This window comes from Neophocaena asiaeorientalis, unplaced genomic scaffold (assembly GCF_003031525.2).
Source record: "Neophocaena asiaeorientalis asiaeorientalis breed wild unplaced genomic scaffold, Neophocaena_asiaeorientalis_V1.1 scaffold134, whole genome shotgun sequence".
Lineage (NCBI taxonomy): Eukaryota > Metazoa > Chordata > Mammalia > Artiodactyla > Phocoenidae > Neophocaena > Neophocaena asiaeorientalis.
The window spans coordinates 28,669,119-28,681,405 of record NW_020185339.1 but is presented as its reverse complement, the minus strand read 5'-3'; the positions used below and the strand labels follow the sequence as shown (position 1 = coordinate 28,681,405).

Sequence of the window (12,287 nt, the reverse complement as noted above, 5' to 3'; positions counted from 1 at the left end):
CACCGCGGATGAACTAGTGTCTCAGCCAGAGCATGCGCTAGAGAGCCCCAGTGGATTCTGAGGCTTCCCTGAGGCTCGATCGGGAGGTAAGCAGGTCAGCTCAGGATTCCTGGGGCTCAGACGTCCCCACTCTCTCCCCACCCTCAACAGTGGTTCTGGCAGCAAAGGAGGACCACCTACATGGGACACATGCTCCTCCAGCTCTTCCACCTTCTCCAGGGCCACATTCTTGGTCTCGGCATCCTCCAGCAAACCCCCCACATCAAACACGTTGTCCAGGTATGCCTGGATCTGCACCTGCAGCTTCTCGCTCTCTGTGTGCCTGGACTTCTGGGGGAAAGCAGAGAGAGTAGTAGTTGGGGGAGCCTCCTCATCAGCCTCCATGACCCCTTCCTAGAGCCTAGGACCCAGGGAGCTCCTACTGTAGCCATGTCAGATTCTCGCCCTGTGGAGCTGACTGACTGAGGAGCCCTCTGCACAAAGGCCAGAGTCCCAGGTCACAGAAGACAGGCAGGGTGCCAGGAGCATCCGTGACTAGGCTCTTGTAAAAGAAAAACTCCTCGTGATACAGCTAAGCTGGTCCTCTTCCCCGAAGCGCCTCATCCCGTGAGGACTCCAGCCCAGCTCACCTGCAGGAACTCCTCCAGCCCCAGCTTTGTAAACTCATACTGCAGGTGGACCCGGAAGTTCATGTCCTCCACCGAGTGCACCACGATGTTGATAAACTGCATGCAGGCCACCTGGGGAAGGAGCAGCCCAGAGGGTCAGAGAGAGCGGAGACATGGAGGGGAGGCGGCTGTTAGAGCCAGCACCATCAGGTGGACAATCAAAAGGAGTAAAAAAGGTAAGTCTTTCAGGGAGCAATAAGAGAATTTTAACTTAAAAAACATCAAACTTAATATTCATTTTACGAAGACAAGTAAATTACATGAGAAATAGGTGTAAATGAAGATTTGGCGGATTTCCTTTGCACACCAGCAGGTATTCCTTGAGACAACCCTACTAGCTGTATACCCTAGACTGGGGGGAAGTGAAGCTAGAGGAGAAGCTGGGGAAGAGGAAAGCAGCTCAGAAAGGGTCCAAATCAGGGACAGTACGGCCACACAAAGCGGGAAAGGAGGCAGACCCAAGACAGAAATTGTCCTGGAGTTTCTAAAAGCTTTCTGGGGTGAGTGAGTGAGTGGATGAGGAGCGTTTACTGAGTAGAGAACCACTCTGGGCCCTACACAGAACGTCAGAGTACGCTGTCGGCCCAGCCCCGTTCTCAAGGAGTGGACGGCCCTGCTGGGCATGCACCTGACCCAGGACCAGCTCCTCACCATGAAGTCGATGTTGCTGTCCTCATTCCGGAAATACTCCATGAGCTTCTCAAAGCGGTGCAACTCCTTGCATACCTGAACAAGCAAACTTTCTCAGTAACAGGATCTGTCCCATGCAGAACCCAAGCCCCTGAGTCCTGGTTCCCAGGAACATCCAGCAAAGGGACTGGTACAGACCAAGTGTAACCACAATTCTTTCTATGTAACGGGTCACTTGGGACATGACAGAAGAAAGCCTGGGACCTGGCATCTGCTCTGGGTCCCTGAGGGAGCTCAGTAAAGCGTGTGCCCTTAGTCTGGGCTCTGGGTGCCTCTGAGTGTAGGCCAAGAAGAAACACAGGGGTCTGGTGTTGCCGAGCTATTGAAGGAAAGAGGGAGGGTGGAGGAAGGTTGGAGGCCATGGCTGAGGCAGAAGGCTGAAGTCCTAGTGGGGACGCAGGAGAGAGGCCTGGGTGCAGGAAAGCCTCTGTGCTGAGAGGGGTCCAGAGACTCCTCTGAGCCTCTGGCTTCAAGGAGGAAAAGTCATTTCCTGGCTTGAACAATGGATGCTAGGGAAGAGGTCCAAAAAGGAGGAAGAGGTGGGACCAGCAGCTGCAGCTGTATGCCGAGGAATCCTATGTTCAAGCAGATGGGGGTTTCAAAGCCAGGCCAAGTCTGGGGAATTCCAAGTAGGAGCTCCCTCTCCCCTCACCAACGACAGCCAACACCCCAGGAGGATCCCTGCTTGCCTTCTCCTCCCACTACAAATATAACTCCCTCGGGTTCTACCAGTGGGTTCACTGCCTCAGAGCGACCTGGGGAGCCTGTTAAAGCACAGATGGCCAGGCCTCCCAGGGGTCTGTGCATTTAACACACGCTCTTCAGGTATTCTGCTGCACAGCAGGTTAGAACTGCTGGACTATAGCCCTCAAGTGAGGGCATCCTTCGCTGGCCAATCAGGAGCTTTCCCGGCACAAGATCTAGTAAGAATGAAGTTTTGGTTTTGGTTTAAAAAAGCAGGGGGCAGACTACCTAGCTAAAAGCACTAGGCTGTTAAAATCCCTAGGATGTGTGAGACCACAGGAAAGGGCGCTTACCTACCTGGCTCACACCTCCTCCCCGCCAAAAACACACACACACGCACGCACGCACGCACGCACGCACACACATGGGTATAGGACACTGACCTCTTTGAAATTGTCAAAGGCAGCAAGAATGATTTCGTGACCTCCCCGTACCAAACACACGGCTGCCAGGAGCTCTAAGACAAGTGCTTTGGTCCTAAGGGGTGGAGAATGAAGATTAACACCCTAGCCCCTGACCCTGGCCACCACACAGCTCACTTCCACAACCGGGTGAGTCCTTTCAAGAGAGTAGAGACAGCCTCGGTGGTGAGGGAGAGGGTGGGTTTGGGAAAGAAGGCAGGGGAAGGCAGGCTTTCTCCCTCCCTAAGCTGTGTAGGCCAGAGGAGAGCAGAACACTCCTCCTCCAGCAGAGGTGAGGGGCCAAACCAAGGCGCTGACCTAAGCCGCAGGACCCGAGGCCAGGCAGGACTTCTCGGCAGGGACAAGTGCAGCCCAGTTCTCCAGAGTCCTGGGCAGAGCGGGGAGGAAAGGGGAGGGAAGGAACTCACCTTGGATTCTTGTTGTTGAGGCTGAGCGCAATCTCATTGACAGCGTGAGGGTGGGACATGACCAGGTTGAATCCATACTGTAGCAAGGGGAAAGGACAGAAGGAGGGGAGACCATGACGGTGGGGAAGACAGGTCCCGGCCGGAGCTCCCTGACTGCAGGCCCAACAGCAAACTTGTCTTTTACAAGCTGGTGCCTTCCTAGCTCTCCTGGTATGGGAGATGAGGCAGGGCACCCGTGCCTAGTGCTGTCGCCTTACCTGATAGTTCATGATGGCTCTGAGACAAAGGATGCAGACGTGGACGTCATCCTTCTGGCTCACCAGGCGCGAGTTCTTCAGCGCCCTGCGCCCAGGGAGAGTGCTATACCTGGGGGAGAGGGGCTGCTGGTGAAGGGTCTAGAAGCACTTGCCATCACCCAGACAGCAGCAGCAGAAGAAAAGGGGGATGGAGGACCTTGCACCAGCAGCCCAGAGAGATGCAGGGGGCGCAGGTGCAGGGGGCAGGGCACTCCACTGTTTTCACCTCCCTGGAACAGGTCTTTGTCAGTTAACTATCCAGGATCCCAGCATTACAACCAGTGCCCAAACCATCCTAAGCCCAGACGTCCTCCAAAATACAACACAAGGTGTGTAGGCCTTCCTAGACCTCAAGATGGGTCCAGGAGACATTCATTTGAGCCATCCTTCCTCTTCCTTCTAGTCACCGCATCTTCAACACATTCCCTGGGGCAGGGGCATCTTAGCTCCCATCCCACATCTATGTCCTAGAAAAGACAGAGCAGACCCCAAAGGCTATAGAAGGGCTAGGGACTATATCTGACTTTGCCCCTAGTGATGTTTCATGGAAAAAACAGGAAACACAAGTGGTATCTGCTCGTGCATGACTAGAATGGGCAAAACCCAAAGAAGACTGGGAGAAAAGCATGGCTGAGAGACAGAGGCCATGGAAAGGGCCATAGGACCCAAAGGAAAGCCTCCCTCTGTAGGAGGGGCTCTCAGAAATCATCCGGTCCGTCCACCTGCCTCCGGGCAGGATGGCTCTTCAGATACTACAGACAAATGAACACGCTGCAGCCTTGGAGGGAAAAAAAAGGCCTAAAGGAAGAAGTGAAGGGAAGGTGAGCGCAGCAGGTTGGGTGGGAGCTGGTCTCCGGGCAGCTGATGGGGCTGCGTGCAGAGCAGAGGGAAACAGACATGAGGGCAGGTGCTGGACCAGCTGGTGAAGACTAAGGAGCTGGGTGAGGACCAGCCCTGCCCAGAGGCCTGGAGGAACGGCAGAGTGAGAATGATGAACAGAGGGGCCCCCAGAGACGGGGAGAGGAGAGGGGAGGGCTGGAAGCCCAGATGGGGCGGGCACAGCCGAGGGTGACGTACTTACCCAGGACAGATCGCTGGGCAGAGTCAAGGAGACAGAGAGGACAGACCAGAGACAGACTGGCAGGCAGAGGGCAAGAGAGCTGAGCCTGGAAGCAAGAGTGAAGGAAGGCGCATGAGCCCTCACCGCTGTCACCCAAGACCTGGACGGGGACGAGGGTGGGAGGCAGGCGGGCAGAGCGAGAGCACACATACCGGAGCACAGACTGGCGCGCAGAGCGAGCGAGGCTGTTGGTGAAGGGGGCTGACAGGGCGCTGGGTGGCTGCAGGTCCTCGATGGACCTGCTCCAGGACCGGAGCTTGTCAAATGCACCATCGTCACCACTCTCCAGAGCCTCAAAGTCAAACCTGGAGCAGGAAAGGACACAAGCGCACACACAGGAGAAATTCAGTGCCAAGCCGCCTGGCGAGCCCACCCCCACCCTTTAGATGTCTAGGGCAACAAGAAGCAAGGGCAGCAGAAGAGAAAGCGGAATTGGGCAGCAGAGACCCAACCCTGGTCAGGAGGGCCGAGGAGGGCAGAGTAGTCACCGGCAGCAACCAGGAGGGGGATCTGAGGAGATGCGGGTGCTGACCGAGGCCAGCCGCTGCCCCCCACTGGCCTCCAGGAGTCACCTCCCCATGGGCCCGAAGGGACGCGGGGAGCTGGCAGACTTTCTGCACTCCCAGCCATAGAGGGGACATCTCAGAGAAGCTGCCGCTCCCCTCGGAGAATCTGCCCTGCAGAGCAGTGGTGGGGAACAGGCCAACTGAAGGGATTACTAGGGGGCAAATGGCAGCCCCCAAAGGGGCCTCTCAGTGCCCTGAGGGTGGGGCCCAGGTGGCTCTGGACTAGGCTCACGAGGCCAGGTCTGAGTGGAAGGGAATGGGGGTCCCGAGAAACCCAGAGTGGGACAGGCCTCTGTGTTCAGGAAAAGCACCATGGTCTCATCCTAGCACTGGGTTTTAATGACCGGGTTTTCTTTCCACGGTTCTACTTGAGGCTTCTAGGTTTTTCTGGTTTAGAGGCTCCTTAGGCTTCAGCTTCCCTCGGGGAAGAAATCACAGGTCAAGGGTGTGAACCAGGGTCCTTAGTCCCCACAGGAGTTGGGCTGGTTTCTACGTCACTTCCTGCTTCTGGGACCAGACATCTCCCACCACCAGCAGTTTGGGAGCGTAGCCAGGGCAAGGAGGACAGCTCAAGATCACAAACCCACAAGGCCTTCTCCTTTACATATCCCCATATCGGGATCTACCCCCTCTGAGAAACAAGCCCCACTCCTCTTTCCTGTCCTCTTCCCCCAGTAGGTCACCCAGGACTGAGCAAGCATGTCCTACAGGCTCTTCCCCCAAGGAGCCTTCTGCTCAGACACGCACAGCCCCAGGGTCAAAGGCACAGAGGCCGAGGCTCTCTGAAATAGGAAGCGGTGTCTGCAGACGCCTGAGTGTTCCCAAGGAAGCAGGAGCAGACTTCAGGATCCTGACCATCAGATGCTTAACGGGGCTCTCAAGCAGACATCAGAGGAGCCTCCCGGACAGGGAAGCCACTTGCCAGTGGTTTCCCTCCGTGAATAATAGTCTTCCCCAGGGCTGGGATGTGCAGTTTACAAATAAGTGCCTTCACTCAAACTCTATTTGGCTTCGCTCTTTTCCCCTCAACCGTTCCCAAAACACACACTCTTACCTCACCTGCTCCGAGTCTTTCTTTTAAAAACACGGTCAAAGGTACCGCTGTGGACACTACAATACTGAGGTTCCAGTGTATTTTGGTCTCAAGCAGCTGGAATTTGTTTGCTTTTGAAGCAAGATATGCTTATTTGGAAAAATAATCTACATCTTTTTCTATAAAAGCTCTGAATTTTAAAAAAAGTCGCTTCAGCAAATGTTTTTCATTTCTTTCTATAAAAAGAGTGAGTTTCTTTTAAGGGACAGGAGGATCATGAGGCTTGGCTTCTGTAGGGACGGGAATGGGGAGTGGGCCACTCTTGGTTTTAACAGGCGATGACCTGCAAAAAATGACAAAGGCCGAACCTAGGAGAGGCATTAGTTTGAAACCCTAAGGAGATGAGGGTGAAAACCTGCTGAGGAAGGAGAACAGCCCAGGGGCAAGGACAGTAGCAACGAAAGTGGAAGTCGAGGCTGGGGCTGAGTCCCAGAACTGAGGAGTTCCCCAGGATGCGGGACTTTCAGCGCAAACACTCGGGAAAGTCACGGGCAAACCGGGGTGATCAGTCACCCGAGGGCCAACATAAGTCTTGGGTCTGAGTCTGAATGTGCTGGCCATGCCATGAACAATCAATGTAATCCCTCTTTCCATATATTTAGGTAATTCTGGTAGGGGACAACACCTTAAATAATAACAACTAACAAATAAAAAGCAGCCACCACAGTATAGATTATGTTCCAAATACTTCAACTGCTTTACACACGTTATCATCTAATCCTTATGGCAACCCTGGAATATGGATCTCCTCTTACATAAGAGGCCCTCAGCAAACTTGCCTGAGGTCACGCAGACAGTAAAGGACAGAAGAGACCCACACCCGGCTTTGGGCTTTGTCTTAACTCGAAAGCCCTCGTTCCTTCCACTACCCCACACTGCCTTCTCCTCTGCGCTAATTCACTTCCAGCTGCCTCCAAACCCCCCACCTGCTTGCAAAAGGCTCCTGAATGCTTCACTTTCAGTCTGCGTCAAAGGTCATGCTCACGGCTCCTGGGGTGACCTGGAGTAACCCTCTCACAACTGGAGACCCAAAGTTGCTTCTTGAAGACTGAGCTCTCCCAAAGCAAACGAATCCCACAGGGCCTCCCTCCCAGAAGCCAGGACATTTCCTTGGAGGCTCCCAACATGGAGTCTGGATCCTTTGGGCTCGATTCTGAGCTCCCTTTCCACATCTCTCCTCCTGCTCCCCAAAATGCACCTTCTACTCCAGCCACCTGGCATTCTTCACTGATCTCAGACAGCCCCTTGGCCACCTGTCCACCCCGACGCTGCTGCCCGGGCCCTCCCCTCCTGCCTGGGGTTCCCATTCCCATCTTCACTACTGCAAGCTCACCCTTCCTCGTCAAAGCAGAATGGGACCATGTCCTTCCTCACCGTTCCCCAACCCTCGTCCCAGGTGGTACTCACATGACGGAACATTGGGCAAATGACAGGTAATCCACCAGCACGTCCAGGCCTTTGTTTTCATCATTCAGAAACTCCCGCACCCAGCTGCAGATAAAGGAAACACAGTGGAGGGGTCTGCTAAAGTGGATTGAGGGGGAGGAGGAAAAGGTGTCTCTGACAAAACGACACCCCCTCCTGGATCCTCTGGAACTCAACACCAGGCTGGGAGAATTCTGAAGATCAAAGCCTGTGGCAGACCCAGCCATGGTCACGTCACCGGCCTGGACCGCCCCTAGGCGGCAGAGCCAGGGATAAGGAAAGATACAGGCCTTCCAACACCATGTTAGCCAAACCAGCTTTCAGGAGCCCCCTCCTCAAGGGCCAGGGCCCCACTCAATCACTTTCTAGGTCTCTGGTGTCTAGCACGTGGCTGGGCGCACCGTCCTGATGCCACGTTCCTGGGAGGAATTGAGGGTTAGACAGAGCATTTACTGTAGCCCTCGTGCAGAGCTGTTCCTGACAGAAGCCAGCAGGTCCCCGACTTGACCGAAGTCTCAGTTAAAAGACAGGCAGGGAGCGTCAAAGAGAGTCCGGAACAGAGGCATACTGGGCCAAAAGGCTCTCCACCAAGTTCAAGGAAAGGTATTTTGGGAAGTAGTGAGCAGAGGGATACATGGGACTTCAGTGTTTTGTCAGGGTGAGTCTGGCAGAATAGGAAAAGGATGCGGGGACAGTCAGGAACTCAAGTAACCCCAGAATGGCTCTGGCCACTAAGAGGGTGAACCAGGGAGGCAGCAGGGAAGACAACTAGGCACCCTAAAGACACTGGACCGGGGCATGTTCACCCTTCTGCCTTCAGGCCTTTTGAACTCAGACATCCCTGGAAGGAAAGTCAGGAGCGAGTCCCAGGCCTGTTACAGGACAGGCTCATTCCTGTCCTATAGACATACAGGACCCAGAGAGACATAAAACTCTCAGGATGAACCCTGACGCTCCTGTGCTCTATTCCCTCCGAGCGTCCAGGTGTCCTTCTAGGTCAGCTGCGCCAAACAGCCCTGCAAGGCCGCTTCTCCCCCACAGCTGGAACACCAGCGCCATGTTTGATGGCCACACCCCGGGCTACAGAGAGAGGCCGGGCCAGAGCACCAGGCCTGGCTAAGATCTGGCAGCAGGCTCTGGCTGCGGCTGACTGACACCGGAGCTGCCTGAAGTTAGCTTCCTCTCTGGGGGCCGACAGGCCTCCCGTTTCCTGTCTGTCTGCGCTCCAGCTCCCCACCCCCTTCTCATTTCCTGTCTGAGTCTACACTGCTATTTTCGGGATCTTGACACTTTGAGGAGAGGTTAAAGGGCACTTAGGCAAGGCCGCAAACCAATACAAACCAGGGAGAGGAGGAGCAGGAGAGGCTCTGGAATCCTACTTCCCAGCCCGCCCACTCCAGGCCCGAGTTCCCATCTTTGCAGGCCTGGGGCTGATCGGGCTGCTGCCGAAGCAAGATCCTCCTCTCCCTACCTTGCCCTGGGCTCCTACTGCCCTGAAGCACCCACACCCCAGCCTGACAGCCTGACAAACTCTTCCTGCCCCAAAATTCGGGACGGATCCGGGCCCTCCCACATAACTCTCCCAGAGAAGCCACAGTCCGGATGACAGGAGCTCCTAAAATGCCAGACACTAAGCTGCTCCTGGGAACCAAGGACCAGGTCCAGACCTCTAGCTTTTGTGCCAACCGCCAAGAGGCCCGGGCCTGGGAACCATGCTGCTCTGGCCCCAGCTCCTGGCCAATGGCCAGGGGGGATGGCGCCAGGTAGAAGGAGCAGGCAGAGGGGACTGCCCCGCACTGCTCTGTGGCCCTCTCCTGAGAAAAGCAGACCCCCATCCTCACGTAGCAGGACTTAATAAGGAAGACAGGAGGGCCTGAGAGAGAAGGGAGCAGGGAGGGGTAAAGGCCCTGTGGAGCAAGGCAGGGTGGGAGATGGCATCTGGAGCTGCCATCTGCGTCACTCTTGCTCTCTCACATGGGGTAGCTGCTGAGGCTCTGCAGTTTTTCCTGCTGGGAGCGTCACCAAATAAAGGTGAAGGCTAGTTACACATTTCCAAGCAGGTCAGTTCTCAATGTCTGGTTCACAGAAGAGGTGTGAAAGCCAACTCTGGCCATCAAGCACAGCTACTGAGGCCAGGAACTGTCCCTTTCCTGTTCTTTCCTGTGCCATTTCCCCTACCACTGTTGCTGAGGCAGCTGGCTGCATACAGGTAGCCTCCATAAGAACCCCAGGCAGCCTCAGCCTGGGGAGCGGACAGGAGGGGAAGGCATATGATGTCATTTGGCTCTTTCTACCCCTGCTCTCAGGAAGCCCAGGACCCTGGGGCTGGAACCTGCCCAGAAACCTCCACCCCGAACCCAGGCTCGACTTCTCACTTGTGTAAGCTCTCAATGTTCATGCCAGGCCCCTCGGTCAGGCCTGTAGCCCTGCCTGCAGTTCTCCATCAGGTGTCCCTCACTGTCCTTTGTGTGTACACACACACACACACACACACACACACACACACACATACTCTCTCTCTCTCTCTCTCTCTCTGTCTCTCTCCCCCTCTCTCTCTCTCTCACTTTCACTATATTTACTCTGGCTGGTTACGGTTTTATAAAACTGAGACCACAGCCGTCTTTCACTGTATCTCACGCATTAGCCCTCTGTCTGTTCAGCAGGTCCTGGTTCCCCACTTCTCTGGCAAAAAAGACGCATGTAGTTTCTAGGGGCCCCGTCAATGGGTTGGCAGTACCCTGGTCAGTGAATACGGAAGATGTTCAGCTCCTGGCCCCCACTGCCTTAGATCTTTCCTGGTACTTCAGGAAGCTGCTTCTGCTCATGAACTAAAATTGTCTTATAATCAAGCAAATAATCTTCTGGGCACCAAACAGTCCATGAACTAGGTAGGTCTCAGCTACCCAGTGTAACACACTCCTCCATCCCCAGCCTTCTCTGGGCCTCCCTTGGCCCAGCCCCAGGCCACAGGCAGACTCCAGTCTCAGCTGCTGTGGGAATGTCTTCCACTCAAAGCCACAGGCTGAGGACCCCAGGAGAGGCCCCAAGCTTGCCAGCAGCATCCAGTCAGCAGCTGGCAGAGCTGAGGGGGAGAAAAGCCAGAAAAGGAACCGTCTGAAGCTCTCTGGGGAAATAAAAGCCATTCAAGAGCAAATCTGCCCCGTGGCAGGGAGATGAAACCAGGTCCTAAGAGGCCAGGTGAAAAGGCTCTGATGGTCACATCGGACTCACCCAATGTGGTTGGTACGAAGTGAGATCTCCAGCTCTCTCAGTACTTTGGTTGACTCCTGCACTCTTCTCCTGAACTTCTGTAAACATGGAATTTTCTGTCACTGATGGAGGTCCCCAAGCCAACTTTACAATACAAGCAAAAGGGGTAGGAAAAAAAAAAAAAAAAAGGGGAAAAAAAAAAAAAAAAAAGGGTAGAAAAGGAAAGGGAAGGCATACAAGAAGGCAGTTATAGTCTTTCCCTCTGTTACTAGCCAGCCACTCCAGGGCCATGGCTTCAGAACACAGAAACCCAACTCCCATTGCTCAGAAGCAGTCCCAACCCAAGTCAAACGGTTTGCCCCACAGGACAGTAAAGGGCAGCAAAACGGGGACTCCCTGCCTCGCACTTCACCTTCCGAGTTACGCTGGGGTCCAAGAAGCTCTGGAGTTTCTGGATGTAAGTGTGGGGAGGATTCTTCACCTGGAATCGTTCCTGTAAGGGAAACATGTGTGTGTACACAGACACCCAAGGTTCTGAGGGGAGTGCTGAGGAAGGAGGGCACTCACAGTGTTTGATGTGAGGGGACTCCTGAAGTTATCACCTGGCCCTTAACATCACCCAAACCATAGGTTCCCCTTCTTGACTTATCCTCAGCTACTTCTCATCTGTTGCCATCTTCTCCTCCTTCAATTAGTACTCCCTGAGCCTCAAATATTTTTCTACATTAAAAATTATTTTAAGAGCCTGCTGCTTGCTAAGAAGATGCGGGGATTACATAGCTCTAAACAGCACCCAAAATAAAGACATGATTGGGAAATGTTGTTCACTTCCTAGCCAGCTAATGGACAGTGGTTAGGAAGGCGAAGGGGAGGGGAGCTAGGCCTTTGTAGAAGCCAACTTTCTGAGCCCTGAGCCCAGACTTGGGACTGGACTGGTTTTGCTGTGATAACACAGCTTAGGAGTGCAAACACACTTTCTGCTCCTTGCCCAGGTCCCAGGCCCCCACAATCCAAGCAACCCCAAATGCTGCAGGCTGCTTTCAGCAAGATCACTGCTCCGTCCCCTTCCACACAGGGCACAGGCTCCCCATTGTGGCCCAACCCCCTCATCTGACCCAAGGGAAAACTCTTAAGCATTCTGGTCCTGTAAGGGCCTCCACAACGGAGATATCTGAAGAGTTAGGGGCTGGAGAGGGTCCAGGAGAATGTATAATGTTAGGAAACAGAACCTAAAAACAAATGAAAGAAAAAAAGGAAAGGTTTAAGAAAGAGCTGACATTATGTGACCTAGAAAAGACTGAGAGATTATCAATTAAAGAAACTCAGTACCAAAGGGCTACTGTTCTCCAAACCCCAGGTAGGTGCTCAACTCCGCTTAATGCAGAATTCAAGGAAATTGGCCTTCCCTGGATAAGAAGCGACCTGGACTAGGTTCTCTGAAGCATGATTCTACCTTAGGTCAAGCAGCATGACTTGGGAAGCAGAGGAGCACAATAGTTAGCACAGATGGAGTTGGCAGCCTGAGCCCTGGCTCTATCACCTACCAGCGAAAGGCAAGTTACTGAGCCTCAGGTTCTGCTCCTATAAAATGTAACAGTGCCTTCCTCAGAGGGTTTCTGTGAGGATTAAATATATATATATATATA

General features: G+C 54.1%; 1 protein-coding gene across 6 annotated transcripts in view; it reads right to left on the bottom strand.

Annotated features, from left to right (window-relative positions):
• FMNL3 (formin like 3) overlaps positions 1 to 12,287 on the bottom strand; it is a 67,857-nt gene that overhangs the window by 21,706 nt on the left and 33,864 nt on the right. For 3 of the 6 annotated variants that reach the window (XM_024736742.1, XM_024736737.1, XM_024736738.1), the window contains exons 3-12: positions 11,054 to 11,134; positions 10,663 to 10,739; positions 7,414 to 7,497; positions 4,500 to 4,652; positions 3,189 to 3,297; positions 2,932 to 3,008; positions 2,486 to 2,579; positions 1,320 to 1,394; positions 630 to 740; positions 181 to 330 (exon numbers count right to left, since the gene is read on the bottom strand). In XM_024736742.1, coding sequence (XP_024592510.1) covers positions 181 to 330; positions 630 to 740; positions 1,320 to 1,394; positions 2,486 to 2,579; positions 2,932 to 3,008; positions 3,189 to 3,297; positions 4,500 to 4,652; positions 7,414 to 7,497; positions 10,663 to 10,739; positions 11,054 to 11,134 — 1,011 coding nt within the window. The remainder of the gene's footprint in view (positions 1 to 180; positions 331 to 629; positions 741 to 1,319; positions 1,395 to 2,485; positions 2,580 to 2,931; positions 3,009 to 3,188; positions 3,298 to 4,499; positions 4,653 to 7,413; positions 7,498 to 10,662; positions 10,740 to 11,053; positions 11,135 to 12,287) is intronic. The other 3 variants (XM_024736740.1, XM_024736741.1, XM_024736739.1) reach the window with 2 other exon arrangements.